At 37.0% G+C, this 19,565-nt stretch overlaps 1 protein-coding gene across 1 annotated transcript; it reads left to right on the top strand.

Annotated features, from left to right (window-relative positions):
* Nucleotides 1-247: 247 nt before the first annotated feature.
* hsd17b4 (hydroxysteroid (17-beta) dehydrogenase 4) lies at nucleotides 248-19,545 on the top strand. The gene is made up of 24 exons (XM_026918339.3): nucleotides 248-403; nucleotides 4,253-4,306; nucleotides 4,401-4,508; nucleotides 4,722-4,781; nucleotides 6,500-6,521; nucleotides 6,639-6,685; nucleotides 10,157-10,241; nucleotides 10,345-10,532; nucleotides 12,772-12,863; nucleotides 13,076-13,100; nucleotides 13,200-13,328; nucleotides 15,131-15,237; nucleotides 15,426-15,662; nucleotides 15,903-15,954; nucleotides 16,042-16,113; nucleotides 16,511-16,614; nucleotides 16,720-16,785; nucleotides 17,048-17,117; nucleotides 17,249-17,355; nucleotides 17,550-17,636; nucleotides 17,762-17,851; nucleotides 17,990-18,128; nucleotides 18,549-18,676; nucleotides 18,808-19,545. The coding sequence occupies exons 1-24, from the start codon at nucleotides 346-348 to the stop codon at nucleotides 18,895-18,897; spliced, it is 2,217 nt and encodes a 738-aa protein (XP_026774140.3). The 5' UTR covers nucleotides 248-345; the 3' UTR covers nucleotides 18,898-19,545.
* Nucleotides 19,546-19,565: the final 20 nt, after the last annotated feature.

Here is a 19,565-nt window from a genome sequence, read left to right as displayed (position 1 = left end):
AAAAATACCAATTTTTGTCTATTTCTGAGAAATTTGCTATATCCATTTGACCTAGTTTTCTGACGAGTGTCTAAGCCATACAGAACTTTAGACCAGAAACAAGCAGCAGTGAGTAAAAGTAGTGCACTACATAGGACGTCAAGGCCAATGCTTCACGCCGTTCATTCATAGGGAATCGCGAGCCATTTGGGATTCGCCCTTTAGTGTAGCGCTGTTATTGAATCCCGAGCAGAGCGCTGATTGGCTGGATGTGATGACGCGATGTCATGAAGTCCATTGCAGGAAGTAGGTGAAGAGTCAATGTAAACGCTGTCAGTTTACCTGCACAAAGGCTGAGTTTTCATCATGTCCGCGCCTCTGTCGTTTGCTAGAAAAGTTGTTCTTGTGACAGGAGCTGGCGGTGGTGAGTTGAGACGTTAGTGCAGTGCTTTAAACTGTTTATAACCTGCTGTTGCTGACTAAAACAGCTTCTTGCAGCCTCGCTGCTCGGTGGAGAATCGCTATCAGTAGGCCAGCACAGAGAAATTGAATAACTCCCTTAAGCAAATGTAAACAACAACAAACCGAATCTACGCTTCGTCCGAAAAATATATATGTATAAAGTTATCTCAGCAGCTAGCTAGCCCGAAAATATCAGCAACAACAAGTCTGTCGAGTTAGCTCCCACTGTGTTGCAAGCAGGTCCTTAAGAAGAGTCCTTCAGCTCACTTCTTAACTGATAGAGCATTGCTCCAATGTGGGCAGTGCAGCCTTGTTTCTGTAGATAGACCCCACAGCTGGTTTTGTTTCCAGCCTTTTCCATATTTAAAATATAGAGACAACATATATGATATCCTAAAAAGACGAATTTCAGGCCATGTGACTGATCAGTGTTACTGAATTCAAAACTAGAACAGAATTTCTGTTCAAAACTCTATCATAAGATAACTCTAATCAGATAAGATTATGAAATAACCTTTTGTTACTTCTGTTTATGATTTGCTGGATTTTTTTAAAGTTCTTTTAACTTCTTACTTTTACAATGTACTTATGAATATTTTTGTAAATTATGTCAACCTGATTATAATATTATTATAATAGTCAAGGGCATGCTGACATTGATTTGCCAGTGATGGGGGATACTGCCAAGTATTTATGACAAATCCCAGTCAGAAACAACTAAATAACCATATAAACTGAAGAAAAGAGCAAATTCTGGATGTTAAAAATGGGCAGTGGAGAAGGGTTGAATTTGGGGGGAGTAGAGATGAGCAGAGGTCCTTCACCTTTGGTTTATGTGTCTAAGTTAAAGGGAGCTACTATAATTTGATAATATACTGGTGATTAATAATGATGATGATATAAAGCAGGTTTATAAGTATTTGGACAGCGACACAATTTTCGTAATTGTGCCTCTGTACACCACCACAAGGCATTGAAATGATGCAATCAAGATGTGATTGAAGTGTAGACTCTCAGCTTTAATTCAAGGGGTTTAACTAAAATACTGCTTTAGGAATTATAGCCTTTTTTAAAAAATTTTTGCAGAGTCCCTGCATTTGAGTATGTCCTCACTGCAGCCTGTAGCGCGATGATGTATTGGATTAGATCCACTACGTACTGGATCTTCTAACCCTAACCGACATACTGTATCTGCCGTCAATCAAGCCATCATCTTTCTTCCACTTTCTTGTCAAAATAAATTAACCATTAAACATTCAGGACGTTATCGAAACCGACTATGGTGCATGCGTTTTACAACATCCAGAACGTAGTGGTTCTAATCCAATACATTATTGTGCTACAGGCTGCAGTGAGGACCTCTTGCTCTATTTTCACAAATCCCTCTCTGCACTGAAGTGTATGTGTACGGTGATGCAGAGAGGGGTTTACGGGTAAGCGTGGTGCACAGAGGGACACTGAGGAACTCAAAAACCATGTGCCTATCTATTGTGCTGTGCATGAACCAGCCTTCAAGGGAATGCTGATTGGTTGAGATCTGAAAACGTTGTTACAGATATTTTGACCTCTTATTCTCATGGGTTTATCAAAGATTTCTGAATAATATTGTGACAAATACATCTCAACTGCAGTGTAAACAATAAAATTGGCCTTTACTGCCTGCAGTACTTTTCATCTTCCATAAGCTGGGAATGTGTTTGCACCACTTCACTAAAAATCTTACCAGAAACTGACATGAAACATTTTAATGTAGGTTTATCCCTGTAATACAGTATATTCTCTGCAATAAACTCTCATATGAACAGCTATAAAATAAACCATGATATTGTGGAATATCTGATGATAAACTGAGGCTTCATGCCAGCTGTAGCTGCCATTATAATGTCCAGTTTGATCAGCCTGCAGGTTTTCAGCCTGCCTGTCCCCAAACCTCTGCCACAAATTTGGAGGCACATGATTGTCTAGAATGTCTTTGTATGTTGTGGAATTTAAATTTCCCTGCACTGGAACTAAGGGGCCCAAACATGTTCCAGCATGACATTGCCCCTATGCACAAAGCGATTTCCTTGAAGTCCAAAGTTGGAGTGTAAGAAGTTGCGTGGTCTGTACAGAGCCCTGACCTCAACCCCAATGAACACTTTTGGGATGATTTAGAAATCCGACTGCACACCAGGCCTCCTCAACCCGACATTAGTGCCTAATCTCACTAATGCTCTTGTGGCTGAATGGGCAAACCCTTTAAGCCACGTTCCAAACTCTAGTGGAAAGCCTTCCAGAAGAGTGGAGGTTATTATAGCAGCAAAGGGAGGGGCAACTCCATATTATTGTCATGCCTTTTCAAGCAAATTTTATTAAAGTACACTTCTCAACAAAATTCATATTTAAGTATGTTTAAATACTGAGTACATTCGCTGAGTTGGTTTATATTTTATTTAACATTTTTGAAATAAGCTGTCCATGTTTCACTGTTTCGGTTTTTACTGCAATTTTCTTGGCGTTCTGTGTATAGCCGACGAAGGGCAGTGTGAGGAAAAATATTTGAGTAAGTCATAACGAGGATCAACTATTTTTGTGTCCGAGGCAAAATTACAAAATTGTATCACAGTTCAAATACTTATGGACCTGACTGTATGTTTTCATTTTCATTCTTTCAGTCAAGGTAGTATTCTAATGCTGTGTGTGTACTTTTGATCCTTAACTCAACATGTTAATTTTGTTAATGTAAAAGTTTATTAGACCATGTATATTTACCAGAAAAAAATGATACTGAAACTCCTTATAATAGGATATAAATTATTCTGATATTCCACAAATCCCAATTTAACCCATGAAAACAGATGATTAACGTGTTAGAACAGAAAAATTATGGCAATGAAAAGATAAAAGGGGAAAAGAAAAATATCCAAGACATGGGTAATGATTAAATACTAGGAAATAATTAAGGATTTTTCACTTATGTAATTAGTTTTTCTATTTAGTACTTATCATTTATCAGATAGCTATTACTGACATTTGACATTTTTAGGATTTCATAAAAACACTCTTCTTAGCAAGACTCACTTTTAGCAAGAACACTTCTCACAGTATCTCTCCTTCCAACCTTTGGTGACCCTTTTCTCTCTGAAACTTAATTTTTTATAGTACAGTTGCATAACAGCTTAAATATCTGTATTCATGTCTGAGTATTTTGTCTGTATGCCATTGTGCCTTAGTAATTAGAGCATCCTTAATAAGAAGAATGGTGCTACACAAATAGGATTGATGCCTTGCTGAGGACTTTACTCAACAATATGCATTTTATATACTGAGTGTCAGTGTTGCAACAGAGCCTGGTGTGTACAGAGCAAAGGGCAACTGAAACAGCAGCAGCAGTAGTAGAGGACAATAGCAGTACTATGCCTTTTCAAATTCAAAGTCAAATTTTATTTGTCATATGCATAACCATATACAGTACGACTTGCAGTGAAATGCTATTTACAACTGTTCCAACATAGAAAAGAAAATATAGAAAATATTACATATAAGAAAAATATATACATAAAAATATATGAAGGGATTAAATATAAAGATATATATATATAGGTAGATAGATAGATAGATAGATAGATATATGCTTTTGTAGTTGACTTGATTTTTTTTAGTAACAATTTATATGTTAGAACCAAAATATGAATAAGAAAATGTTCGTTGAGGAACCGTGCAATAAAACTTTAACTTGTCTTATTAAATATTTAACTTGTTCTGTGCAGTTACTATTAACTCCAGGTACTGATCACATGTAAAAAGATGCAATCTGGTGTATTCTTTTCAGGACTTGGCAGAGAATATGCCTTAGCTTTTGGAGAGAGAGGAGCCTCTGTTGTTGGTAGGTTATTTTCTGAGTCGATCTATTTAATTTTATTCATGCTGGATCATTTTATAGGAAAATGTCTGTCTGTTATTGTGTGTTCTGCACACAGTGAATGACCTCGGGGGCGATATAAAAGGAGGTGGAAAGAGTTCGGCAGCTGCTGATAGAGTAGTAGAAGAGATAAAAGCTAAAGGTGGCAGAGCTGTGGCAAATTATGGTAGGTAATCTGGATTCTGTGAGTTATGTTCATTATTTGCTGTGGAAGGTGGTTTAATAATACCTGTGTCATCATGACATGTTGGGAAACACATTATCCAGTATTGTCCAGTATTTTCACATGTTCTTTTAGGGAAAAAATACAGTGCTTACTTACAATCTTTCACAAAAGAAAATGTGGTTAAAGTGTATGAAATTGTTTGTATTTTTACAGATTCAGTAGAAGATGGTGAAAAACTAATCCAGACTGCTTTGGATGCATTTGGACGAATAGGTGCTTTTTTTTTTTTTTTTTTTTTTTTTTTTTTTTTTTTTAAATATTTTATTTATTAATTGTATTTATTTATTTAATATTATTTTTTTTTAAATCATGTTACTAGAGACACATTAGAAGGGGGATTTTCATGAACTATGCCAAAGTCATATCAAAAGTTAAACTCCCAGTTTATTATTTAATTATTCACTTTAAAGCAGATTATTCAGTAACTACAGTGAAGTGTACAGTGAGTCTTGATCTACCAATGTCATAATCATCTATATTTTTACTATATATTCAAAATATCTAATATTAAATAATATCCAAACTAATTCAGTCTATTGTTGGTTAATTAAATGTTCAAAAATCTTTTTTTCTCATTATGTGCATACTGAGGCCCTTAAGAAGTGCAATATGGTACAAATTTAATTTGAAAATGACCAATTATTTAAATAACAAAAACATAAACATATATTTGGTGTGGAGGAACTTGCCACTTATTTACAGCTCTACAACATGAACACAGATTAAACCACAGTCCAGCAGGGTACTCCTTCAAAAACATCAATAAATCTCCTTTTTCAGTGGCATAAAAATAGTCTAGGTTTTACTGAGTCTGTTTGTAGTGTAGTATGATAATTGCAAATAGTTAAAAAAATAATCTAATGTTAAGACGTACTGTTCTTGTTCTCATGAAGAATGTAACGATATTGTAAGCATTCTGTTTCTAAATGAAGGTTTTCACAGCATTAAACTATTGGCCCAGTGCATTTGTATTTAAATGTATTAATTTGGCTGATGCTTTTATCCAAAGTCATGTATAGTTGAGACAGGATACAACTGATGGGCCCAACAGTATCGGCTTAGTAGTGCTGGGATTTGACAGTGCCTTTAAATTTATCTGATGCCTTAAAACATTACTCTTGTGTTCTATTTGGGAAGATGCTGCTTGGATACAGGCAGCGTTTGTGCACACAAGATAAAGTCTGTCATATTTGGAAAGTAGCCCAGAAACAGCTGCATCTTCTACGGTCTCTTATTTATTAAATAACTCCATGTGTCCTTGGAGAAGGCAATCCCATAATCTAGTAGTAATGTACTAATTGTTTTTAGAATATTGTGATAATATTGTAAACTGTAATAAATGTGGCCAACAATTACAATTATCCAGATGTGAAAACTTAATATCACATGCCTACTCAGCACTAAATTTAGTGAGGTTGAACTACATGTGATTATATGTGATATATATGAAACAATAGTGAACATCATTAATAGGGAATGGGTTGAAAAATAGTAAATCTATTTAAAAAAAAAAAAAAAAAAAAAAAAGTAAATCTATAAAATAATGTGTCATTAAAACAAATGTTCATAATTGTTTTTAAATAAAGTTCTCACAAAAAAAAGACAAATTTAGTAAAAGTAAAGTCACTACTATAATTTAAGTTTGGTCTGTGAATTGAATTGAAATTAAATTGAAGTGAATTGAACTGAAAGAAAATGAAAACAAATATTTGGATTAAATTCAGATGCATTTCAACATTGACAGGTGAAAATCGTTTAATAAAATGTCATAATTCAAATGATCTTAAATAAACTAGGCTTCATTTCCTATAGCAATCTCTTTTTCCTGGTGATGACTTTAATGTGACGTATGACATCATGAGAATCCCCCAGACACACTACTGTGTGTTGTAGCTGTGTGTTTTAACGTTTTAATGTTTTCTTCTCTTCAGATATTGTGATCAATAATGCTGGGTAAGTCTAAAACTGATATGTTTTCTTGTATATTTTTTGTACTTTTATACACCAAATGTGTAATTTCCAAAACTATGGATTGTAATGTGCTCCTTCCTCTGTGCTCCAACTTTAAAGGATCCTGCGTGATCGATCTTTTGCTAGAACAAGTGACCTTGACTGGGGTACGTACTAACAAAGATAAAGAAATTCCTTTTTAAACCAGGTACTTAGTGTGTATATTCTTTTAAGGCATTTAAATAGTATCTAAGAGAGAGTGTGAGGATGGCCAACATGAGTGCACATAACATTATCAGTAAGCATGGTCATTAATAAAGAGTGCAAAGTAGCATAAATTGTGAGCAGACAGGTATTGGCAAGTGTGGAGCAGTAAAGCGAGCATGCAGGGAAGCTTTCTCGCACGAGTGCGCTTCAGTTCAGTTCAAGCATGGAGCACTGAGACATGTACGCTTCATTTCCCATCGCTCACCAGGGTCTGCACTTTGCTCGCAAAAGTCAAGTCGGTGTGAGACTTTGGAGCAAGTATAAGACGCATGTCCCTACTCCTGTGATCAGACACTCAACCAACCCCCTTTTTCAGGAAAGTCAGAACCTCATCTGATTCACAGAAGAATTTCGAAGACGGTGGAGACAAATGGGGTTAAAGTATTGAACACTCAAAAACAAAATTAGATACTGTACCTCCTAAGAACTGGTGCTGTAATCATAAAGACTGTCCTGTGTTTATCCCAGGTCTCTTATTCACCATGTTCTCATACTGAACAACTTTTAACCCACTGTACTGTTTGCCTTTATTCTTCTATACCTGCATACTGTAATGAATTATAATTCCAATAGAGGATGGCTTCCCTTTTGAGTCTGGTTCCTCACAAGGTTTCTTCCTCATGGTGTCTCAGGGAGTCTGTCCTTGCCATGGTCACCTTTGTCTTGCTTATTAGTGTTCTAGCTCTACATTCCAGATCTTGGTGACTAATTGACTATATTTTCTCCTGTCAGCAATGTATGCTGAGGAGTAGGGCTGTACACAGTGTGTCGTATCGGCTCTCAGTGTGATACATCTGTGTAATGAATGGTACGTGCAACAGGTTGCATAGTAAAATAGGCTTTGTCAGAGAATACAGCTTATATTACGTGAGGTGTAATAAACATTTAAAGTAGCGTCCTCTTTGTCAAATCAGGAGGTCTAAAAAAAGAAAAAGCTTCTCCTTTTCACGATCTAATAAGCTAGCAGCTAATAACACACACTCACGCACACGCGCACAAAGCAATGTCTCTCTGCTGCATTCAAGCAGCCTTTCATGGCGGATTCACTCCAGGTTACAGAAATCACCATGGTGACTGGGAAATTCATAGCAGCAGGTATGAGACTCTATGCGTTATAGTAAAGAATGCAGGATTCAGCACGTTTGAGCTACAGAATAACTAACAGTAGAACCGGAAATAAAGAGCCCCACAACACCCCCCAACTCCCCTTGAGTCACTAGCTGGGTTGCCAGGATTTTTTATTTTTTTTTAAATGGCATATTGGGCTAGTTTTGAAACAAATCAGATATGTCTGCATGCCACATTAATCTTATTCCCCACCCAAAGACTTCGAAAAAAGAAAAAAAAATTATCTCTCTTTTCCAATACCTGAATTTCCATGGGCTAGTTTCAGGTCTTTTTATGCAGTTTTTGAGATGTAGTTGAGGTAGAAATTTTCCTGAGACTAGCCAACCCTGTACCCCAGTGAATGATCAAGCAAGAAAGCTCGTGTTTAATTAGCAATGTTTAATTTTGTTCAATAACTAATGCACAGCTTTTGTTTTGTTGTATGCTGCTAAGAATCTGAATGGATCACACAAACACTGTCATTATAAAGTTTAAATTATTGTACCCTGTTTAATGTTTTAATCAATTGAAAATGGAAACCTAAGGCGCATATGCAGTCCATGCTTATTTTTGCTGTATCGGAAATGTCTCATATCGAAATATCACTGTATCATATCGAATTCGAACTTTGTATATCGGCACAGGTGGCATTTACATTCACCAACTGACTTTCGAGCTGAAAACCGACTGAATATATAGATCTATAAGTAAAAATGCAAGCCTTACTAATTCTTGTTAGCTACCTTAAAAAAAACATACACCATTATTCTAAGTACATCAGTGATATGTAATTAATTCAGCTGTAGCTGATTTGTAAGTTTCTTGTATTGTGACCTCTTTCATCTCTGCCATATTGGGAATTTTTCTGTGAATCAGATCAAGGTCTGTTTCCTCTGACGGTGTTTTAAGGCCACTGTTTGAAAAATAAAAATACACTATATGGCTAAAAGTTTGTGAACATATGACCATCACACCCATGTATCCTTTTTGAACATCCCATTCCAGATTTGCTGTTATAATAACCTCCACTCTCCTGGAAAGGCTTTCCATTAGATTTTGGAGTGTGGCTGTGGGGATTTGTTCATTCAGCCACAAGAGCATTTATGAGGTTTTAATGTCGGGCGAGGAGGCCTGGGGTGCAGTTAGCGTTCCAGTTCATCCCAAAGGTCTTCAGTGTTGTAGTTCTTCCATTCCAACCTTGGCAAACCATCTCTTCATGGAGCTTGCTTTGTGCACAAGGGGTATTGTCATGCTGGAACATGTTTGGGCTCCTTTTTGCTCCAGTGAAGGGGAATTATAATGCTACAGCATACAAAGACATTCTATACAATTGTGTGCTTCCAACTCTGTGGCTACAGTTTGGGGAAGAACCACGTATGGGCGTGATGTTCAGGTGTCCGCAAACTTTGGGCAATATAGTGTACAAGATTTTGAGAATAAAGTCATGATATTTCAAGAAAAATGTCATAGCAAGAAAAAAAAGTCATAATATTTTATATTAAAAGATAAATGTCACGCTATTTTTAGAACAAAGTCATAATTCCATGACAAAATGGTGCATATCAGAGCAATGGTTGTGCATTAAGGTGAGGGACATGGAAGATTTGGTGATGTTATACTTGTTATACTAGTATTGCTTTTACAAATAAAGAAATACTTACACTAATACTTATTATTGGTATTAGAACTGGAAGAAATTGCGTTTATTTAGAAGAAAGAACCACCATAATAAACTTAACACTTATGTGAGTGTATATGGCGTAATGCATTTGGGGCTTGATTGCTGTTAATGCAGAGCAGGCTGGAGTTCCACTTCACACCCTCACTGAATGGCATGCAGATGTAACCATTGATCGCCTTGAAGGTGACCACTACCTGCAATTTCTCTTTCAACAAGAGATAATAACTTCACCAAATAGTAAACATCCCTTATTTTAACACACAAACACTGCTCTGAATGCACCATTTTTCACAGTATTTTGACTTTATTCTCAACATATTATGACTTCATTCTCAAAATCCTGTATTTTTATATATTTAAACAGTGGCCCTAAACCACATTCATAGTTTCCAGAAGAAAGGGGGTTGACTGAGAGTAACTGATCATAGAAGTGGGGATATGTTTTATCACTTTACCTTTGTGTACATGTAATTCACATTGCACCTTGCACTCTCTGTCAATAACTAAATGCACAGATAATGTTCTGTGTCTTCACATTCTCTCTAAAAGATCCTGTTTAAATGCCATCTTCTTCTTCTCTCAGACCTCATTCACAGAGTGCACTTGAGGGGTTCGTTCTTAGTCACCCGGGCAGCATGGAATCACATGAAGAACCAGAAGTTTGGGAGGTACTGTAATGACCATGTCTATACATAACAATGTATTGTATTCACTATTTTAGAGAAAAAAAACTTGTTATATGGCAACAATGATCTGCCCAATGATGTGCAGAATCATCATGACCTCATCGGCTGCGGGAATCTATGGGAACTTTGGTCAGGCAAACTACAGTGCTGCTAAGCTGGGCGTCCTGGGTCTGGCCAACACTTTGGCCATTGAAGGCCAGAAGTACAACATCCACTGCAACACCATTGCGCCTACAGCAGGCTCACGTCTCACTCAGACCGTCATGCCACCAGGTTAGAGACCTTTAGACCAGTCATTGAATAACTAAGTTTAACTATGAAACTTATCATGCAAAGAATGTCATGCTATTCAATGCAATTTTTGTCATGGCAGCATTTCCACCAAAGCAGACATTTTCCCTCTGAGTGTGTATAATGTGCATGTCTGCTTTGTTATTTTTTAATATGCAAAGCACCACATGGACCTGTATGTTTAAGTGAAACCTTATAAAACCATTTAACTAGGCCTGTACTAAACCCCTTGTTTAGGGAGCATGCAACAAATAAATAATCTCCAGTCAAGCTTGGTACTGATCTGTGCCGGATATGTTTAGAAATACAGCATGTAAAGCTATAATACAGGAACACTATAGTGGTAGTTGTACTTTAGTCTAGTTTTGAAGAGCACTATGTAGTTATGGACAAGGTTGAACAAAATCTGATATTCCCTGTAGGGTTTAATAAGTTTGAGAGATTCACAAAAAGGTGAAATAAAGCACGAAAAATATTTTAATCCCTCAAGGTCAGATAATGTTAGCATTATATGATTTTGAGACATTTGAGTATTGTGATTTATGTATTTAATGCAGATCTGTGTGAGACTGAATTTTATGTCACATCCACAGTTGTGTGTTTCTACAGCCTTCCATAGGCCAGTAATGCAACATATAGGAAATCTTACATAGAATCCAATTCCACAAATTAGTCAATTTATTTGCCAATAATGCAAAATATAGGAAATCTTAAAGCTACAGTATGAAAAATTTTGGAATTTTACCCTCTCTGGTAGAACAATGCTATTGCTATTGCAAGCTACTTGCCTAAGAACACTTTGTATTCTGGGATGTGCTGTGTCCTCCACACCGCGGACTAATCTGAAGGCTGTGAGAGGCAAGTAAAACACATTTAACAAGAGTTCAAGGCTGTGTCCCAAACCACATTCTGTGCACTCAGTAGAATGCTTACATAGTATTAAATAGTAGGGGTGTGTGTTTTTTTTTTTTTTTTTTTTATTTTTACCATTTTTTAAAATCCTTTCCTCTGATGATATAGGATATATCTGAAGCTATGCTGTTCTGCTTTATAGGCGAAAGCACAAGTCAGATCAAACATGAATAAAAAAAGATGTAAATGTTTCCAGTGAAACCTTTTTTCAATGCTGAGAGGTGTATGATGCAGTGTAACAGAGGGTCTGCTGCTTGTTGAAGATGTACTGTATATTGTATAGTCCAGCGTTGTAGAGTTGTAGGGGAGGTGATTGCAATGCATTTACTAAAATTTATTTCATCAGTTGTAACCAAAGTAATGTTTTCTTATTTAATAAAAGGTAAAGTAAGATTTCATGAAACAGTTTCAGCCATAAGCACATCACTGGTCAAAATATGGTGAAGAAAAATTGCCAATGAGCTGTTTGGGTGCCAGAAGAGTTGGCTCTTATTGGTGAGCTGAGCCAAATGATCTGACTTGATGAAAACAGCCTGAATTCCCCTCACTACTTCACGCTGACTTTATCTACATGAACATTGACAGGTGAATTCCCAAGCCACAGGCTACCAATCTTTGCTAATGTTAGCCATCAATATGCCACCAGGACTGCCTGTAGTGCAGTGAAAATCCAGCATGCAAGTGGCTTAAAACCCACTGGAAAAAAAACATAGTGTGGATCCATGCAACTTGATGGTATGACATGATTGGTTAGTCTATGTGCTACCAAAAAAGGCTGTAATTCACCTTTTTGTGTCAACAGTCCTAAGCGCAGTGTGGATTGTGCTAGCACTCCAATTCATAGAGTAATTAATGTCCAAAGATTAACAGGAAAGGAAAAGGCTTCACCAGCTCTGTCTAGGATTTTTCTCTCAATTCTCCACTCTCCGACTCCTAGCTACATTCATGTCACTGCCGAATTAGAAATAAAGCATGTTAATTACTCAGTATGGATTAATAACTAAAATGTTATTTTAGTCGTCATTACACCAGGGCGCAATGCCAAAGTATCTGCTATGTGTGGGAAATGCTGTTAGCAAGACAGTATTGACTTTGTTTTGCTCCATGAGTATTAATTTCCTGAAGTGCTGTTTTCTCAATATTAGTTTCTATGCTGCAGTTTGGAGCAAAGCTCAGTGAGATTATTCTGCAAGATAAGCATTTTAATAACCTTTGAGTGTTTTGTGATATTAAGTAGTGTGATCGGATTTATTTTGAGTTCCCTCTTGCTCTAATTGTTAGTGACAAATATGGTATTTGTCCTCGTCAGATCTGGTGGAGTCTCTGAAAGCGGAGTACGTGGCTCCTCTTGTCCTGTGGCTGTGCCATGAGCAGTGTCAGGAGAATGGAGGCCTTTTTGAGGTGTGATTCTGAATTTTACTATTTTATTAAGTCATAACTGTTAGTTAACTTTCTATATGCTGCAGTTGTTCTGCTAATTCAGGGGTGTCCGATCTAGACTCAGGTGTGGCTTCTGTATGGTTGGAATGAAAACCTGCACTCACACCGGCCCTTTCCGGATAAGATTGGACACCCCTGTGCTAATTCCAACCATTTCTTGTTACTTTTCTTAGGTTGGGGCTGGCTGGATCAGCAAGTGTAAGTGGAATTTTGCTGGTCTATATTTTTATTTAAAATTCGAAAAGATGAATGAATTTAAGATTATTTGAAGGCTTTTAATTGCATGTGGATCTGCAGTGCGATGGGAGAGATCTTTGGGCAGTATTATCCGTCATAAGAACCAGAGCATGAGCCCAGAGGAGGTCCGGGATAAGTGGGACCAGATCTGTGACTTCACCAATGCCACCAAGCCAGCTACTATACAAGGTAAATACTGAAATGGGTTAAGGATCACCAACTATGAGATCCCTATGTGTTTCTGCTCTCATCCTACAAATTATACAAACACAAATCCACAAAACCGACATTATGGAAGCCAGGAGCTCAAGGGAAAAATAGGGCCCTATTAACACAGATGAACCCAGTTGTATTCATCCAGTAATAACACAAATGTAAATGCTCTTGTTTTCATTTTAAATGGGATCTTGTATTTAAAGCATGCAAAAAGTAATCATACAGGTATGACAATCACAACCCACAGTATGGTGATGCACATATCAGTAACAAGTCAGAATTGATTAAAGGAATATATGTATGTATGGCAGCCAGTAGAGCAGTGAACGTCTTAAAATCAACCTGAGCTGGTCCATTAGCTCTATTCCTGGACCAGGCCAAGCCTTTTCAATTCAGTTTTATTTGTGTAGCACAGGTAGGGACCAATAGACATTGTCAGAAAGCAGCTTTACAGAAATCTGGATGTTCAAAAGTTTACATCCCCTTGATTCTTAATACTGTGTTGTTACCTGAATGATCCACAGCTGTGTTTTTTTGTTTACTGATAGTTGTTCATGAGTCCCTTGTTTGTCCTGAACAGTTAAACTGCCTGCTGTTCTTCAGAAAAATCCTTCAGGTCCCACAAATTCTTTGGTTTTCCAGCATTTTTGTGTATTTGAACCCTTTCCAACAATGACTATGATTTTGAGATCCATCTTTTCACACTGAGGACAACTGAGGGACTCATATACAACTATTACAGAAGGTTCAAACGCTCACAGATGCACCAGAAGGAAAAACCATGCATTAAGAGCCGGGGGGTGAAAACTTTTGAACAGAATGGAGATGTGTACATTTTTCTTATTTTGCCTAAATATTGTATTTTTTCATTTAGTATTGCCCTTCAGAGGCTACAGAAGATAGTTACATGTTTCCCAGAAGACAAAATAAGTTAAATTTACCCTGATCTTCAAATTCAAAAAGTTTTCACCCCCGGAATTTGTGGGACCTGAAGGATTTTTCTGAAGAACAGCAGGCAGTTTAATTGTTCAGGACAAACAAGGGACTCTTGAACAACTATCAGTAAACAAAAAAACACAGCTGTGGATCATTCAGGTAACAACACAGTATTAAGAATCAAGGGGATGTAAACTTTTGAACGGGGTCATTTTTATAAATTCAACTATTATTTTCTCTTGTGGACTATATGTAAACATCTTTTATGTGAAATATCTTATTCAGGTCAGCACTAAATAAACAATAATATGCATTTTGTATGATCCTCTTATTTTGGTAAAATAATGAACATTTTGCAGATTCTGAAAGGGAGATGTAAACTTTTGACCTCAACTGTATGTAGTGAGACTGCACTCCAGGTGCATCTATACTCAAAGAGCTACCCAAAGATCATGCAAAATCCACTTATTACACACAAGGACACTTAAGTCAAAGGGCAGGGGCTCAAGCCCCTCCACGGGGTCTGTCTGTGCACATGCCTACAAATACATATGCAACTAAATAAACTGAAAACATAAAGAGTTCCATTAGAAGTTATCTATAAGCAAGTTTCCAACAATAGAAGCTAAGTGAGCCTCATCCTCCTGTGTGTTTGCTTACCATAGCTGCCCTCAGGATGTACTGCACAGAGGAGGGAGAGTTGCAAGAAGGCTTATTAGCATGGCTTTGTAGTGCTCATCACTTGTGTTATGTTTGTGTTGAGAATGTCGCTGTCTTTGTCTTCTGAGTGTGGACTAGTTAATTAAACATTCGGTCCTCTTTTGTGCTCTGCCATTAAGAGTCAATGCACTTGCTGGTGGATGTGCTGTCGAAAGTGGATGCTGAGGAAGGAATTGGAGCCAATCCAACCAGTGCTGTGACCTCCGCATCATCTGGCATAAACCCTGTGAGTTTTGAATATGCAGCTTTAAATTACGTTCAGTTGCTTAAATTTATTGTATGGTCATATATACAGTATGTATAGACAAGAGGACACAAGTCACTACCAAATAGATACATTTACTTTTTGGGAACTGAATAATACGTCAGTTTACAGCTTTTCAAGCCAATACAAATATACTTGTATGTCTGCAGGCACAGGCCATAGGGAAGGTGCTTCCTGAGATGACATTTAGCTATACTAACATGCACTGCATCCTTTACGCCCTCGGAGTGGGCATGTCTACTAGAGAGGCCAATCACCTCAAGTTCCTCTACGAAGGTCATGAGGAGTTCAGCTGCCTGCCTACATTTGGAGTCATCCCAGCCCAAGCGTCAATGCTAGACGGAGGACTCAGTTCTGTTCCCGGGCTCAATTTCGACCCCACCAGAGTGAGCAGCTTCTTAGAATGCTTTCCAGTAATGTGACTTTAATTATGCACACCGCTGTCACTGATCTCACCAAGGCTTTTGCTTGATTCGATCAGACTCACTAGAGTTAATACATCTTTCTTGCTCGGTATTTCTATCCCACTATTATACGCTTTTAAGGCACTCTGAGTGAAATGGAAGAATATATTTTGTTATGATTAATGCTTATAATAAGCTAGCCTTCTGTATTTTCATTTATAGCTGCTACATGGAGAACAGTACTTGGAGTTGTACAAACCTTTGCCTACTTCAGGTATGTCTGCTTTCCCATAGGTTTTTATGATCAAGTTTTTTTTTTTTTTCTTTTAATCAGCTGGTTTAACTAACATCTATTTTCTAGGAACACTGATCTCAAAGGCATCAATAGCAGACATCCTCGACAAAGGGTCTGGCGCAGTCATACTCTTGGATGGTGATTTTTTTTTTATTATTATTAAAATATAATAATGAACTAATTACTGTACTGTGTTTGGCTTGCTTTAAATCAGGGGTGTTTAATCTTACCAGGAAAGGGTCGGTGTGGGTGCAGGTTTTCATTCAATCAAGCAAAGGCCACATCTGATTCCACCTGTTTAATCAGCTGATCTTTGCTTTCAGTAGACTGAGGTGTGGCTTCTGCTTGATAGGAATGAAAACCTGCACACACACCGGCCCTTTCCGGATAAGATTGGACACCCCTGGTTTAAATAAAAGAACGACTCAGTACTGTATTTAATTGATAAGTGAAAACTACTCAGTTTTATATAAATAAGTAACTGAGCAAGAAATAACACAAATGGTACAATGATGCTGCATTTTCATTCCTGCAGTTTACACATACAGCAAGCAGGAGCTGCTCTGCTACAATCAGTTCTCAGTGTTTATTGTTGGTGCTGGTGGTTTTGGAGGAAAGAGGACATCAGATAAGGCTGTGGTAATGAACCTTCTACATTCTAGCCTTTAAACCATGTAAAATATGCAATGTATGTTTGTTTATATATTAACATTTTATAATTGTTATTCTTCTTTTTTTCCCCAGGCCACAGCTGAACCTCCAAACAGATCACCTGATGCAGTCATGGTTGATGAAACCACCAGAGATCAGGTAGGGTCAAGTTTGATAATGGTGATATATGACAAAAGTTCATGAATAGATGATAAAAACATCACATCACAATGATTGTTGTAAAGATTTTGTAGACAATGGTATAAAATACAGCAACATAAACTCATACAGTACAATAATGATGTTTATTCATAATCATGCAGGTATATAGATATATTATGATCTGACTTATTTCACAATTTAGTGAAGTAACATTTTTTTCTTCATTGATATTATCAAAAACCTCATTTTTGCATTTTAGGCTGCTTTGTATAGGTTGAGTGGTGATTGGAACCCTCTTCACATAGACCCAAGCTTTGCAGCAATGGGAGGTAAGAAGAGGTGTTGAAGAGGTGTCCCTCTTTAAAAAAGACATTTTCAGGATCAATTACAGTCATAACATTTGTACTAAAATGATCATCAAAAGTTCAAAAAAAGCTTAAAAAGTTATCTCAAACTTTAGGATTCAAATCTCCCATACTGCATGGACTGTGCTCATTTGGATTTGCTGCACGCCATGTCCTGAGGCAGTATGCTGGAAATGATGTTTCCAGATTCAAATCTATTAAGGTGAGGAAAATTCATATGGTGCTGCCACTTAAAACCTCATAAAACTTTTCTAACAGAGATGCAACTCGTATCTATTGATTTACAAATTACGTAATATCATTATCTGCAGTTTTTCTCATATCCTGTATGCTTTTCTAAAAGCATTGCTTTTATCTATAATGTACAACCTTGCTCCTTTTTTTTTGTTTTGATAGGTACGATTTGTGAAGCCAGTGTTACCAGGCCAGTCTCTGCAGACAGAAATGTGGAAAGAGGACAACAGAATTCACTTTCAGTGCAAAGTGAGCATAAGTGCTTGTTTATACTGCTTACATCAGCCTGTAGTGTATATTGAATGCAGAACCTGTTTTATCCTATTTGTTATTCTGCTGTCAAAATCATCTGTTTATTTGTTCTGGCTTTTCAGGTGAAGGAGACAGGAGTAGTTGTGTTATCTGGCGCATATATAGATTTACATGCAGCTCCTGATGCTGTTGCCAGCACCTCTCCAGCAGAGGTACACGGATCATTTCTATTAAATATTAATGATATTATATCTTGAAGCAAAATAAGCGATTTGAAAGAAGAGCACAAATCTTTGTACGTTATATGTAAACATGCAAAAATGATTATAAATCACACTATGACTTCATAGACCAGTGGACTTCAGAGCGACTTGGTGTTTGCTGAAATTGGACGCCGGATCAAAGACCTGGGTGCAGAACTTGTGAAGAAAGTTAATGCTATTTTTGGATGGGAAATTACCAAAGGAGGAAAGACAGCTGCCCAGTGGAGTAAGACTTCAGATTAATCATGCAAAGGGGTTCAAGATTTATTGTTTATTTACCAAGTGTCTAAAGCATGTCAATCCTTGTTAGACATTACAGGTAGGGACTTAGTGCTGATATTCTCTTCATGGCAGGTGTCAAAACATTAATTGTAAGGGTGCTGGAAAAAAAATAGGTACTTAAAAAAAATTTTTTTTTAGATAAATCTATACAGTTTTTGAGCTCAAAGCATCACTTCTTGCATGTTAGTCTTTTTCTATATTAATTTTCCCATTTTCATGAAGGGTGCCAATAGTTCTCCAAAGGGTTTCATGGCACATGTTGTGAGATACCATGCAATGGTATATTTGTCTGTCCCTATTAATCCAATGCAATGGTATATTTGTCTGTCCCCATTAATCCAAGATCTGATCTGTTTTTGTACAGCCATCGATCTAAAAACAGCACAAGGTGCACTTCATAAGGGTCCATACAATGGCAAAGCTGATGTGACATTTACTGTGGCTGATGAGGATTTCATGGATGTAGTGCTGGGGAAGCTCAACCCTCAGAAGGTACCGTTATGCCACATTTTATATGAAAAATTGAGGTTGATTCACCAGATGTGTGAATGTTAGGAGTAATCCACCACGTTAATGCTGTTGTTCAGAGATCAGTGTTGTTTTGTTTGTTTTCCCCCCCACAGGCGTTTTTCGCTGGCAAATTGAAAGTCAGAGGGAATATCATGCTGAGCCAGAAACTGGAGACAATACTGAAGGATTATGCCAAGCTGTGAGACTCCAAACAATCCAGTGCCTTAGAGAAATGCAAATGCAGGCTGCATGACAGTTTTACTGAGGGTGCAAGATTTGCTTCTAGAATGTCGAGATTGAAAAATGGGACATCTAACATTTACAGTTATTGATGATTTGTAAGAGAATTAAACACTAATGAAAAATAACCATATTCATGTTAAGGACATGATCTAGTTTTAATCTGTTTCTCTGAGTCTTTGTTTGGCACAGATTTCAGTATATTACACCTTTTAGCCTTTTTCTTTAGTTGCAGTCAAGCTTGTCCAAACGTCCAAAGCTTGTCCAAAAGTAAAAGACATGTAATGTAACAACAAAAAATAAATGTTATTGTAAACTTGGCACATAACAGTTGTCAAAGCTGAGGATTTGTGGAAGGTGGGATGTGTTTGAATAATATTCCTAGCAATCAAGCCATTTCTGTGACTTACAAATAGAACAGAAAGCATCTTTTTGATTCATTAACAATAATGAAAGACGGTAATGAAATTCATAGAGAATCTGGTCTATTAAAAAGGTTGCTCATTTCAAAATTCTGTCTTTTAATTTAACCCTACTCTTTTTGTCAAAATAAATTACTGTGTATATTTAATGTGTGTTGTTAATTTGTAATAAATCTCACCTTTGTGTAATGCCTGGAGGAAGTTGCTCA

Source organism: Pangasianodon hypophthalmus, chromosome 8 (genome assembly GCF_027358585.1).
Source record: "Pangasianodon hypophthalmus isolate fPanHyp1 chromosome 8, fPanHyp1.pri, whole genome shotgun sequence".
NCBI classification, from domain to species: Eukaryota; Metazoa; Chordata; class Actinopteri; order Siluriformes; family Pangasiidae; genus Pangasianodon; species Pangasianodon hypophthalmus.
This window is presented reverse-complemented; position numbering and strand designations above follow the sequence as displayed.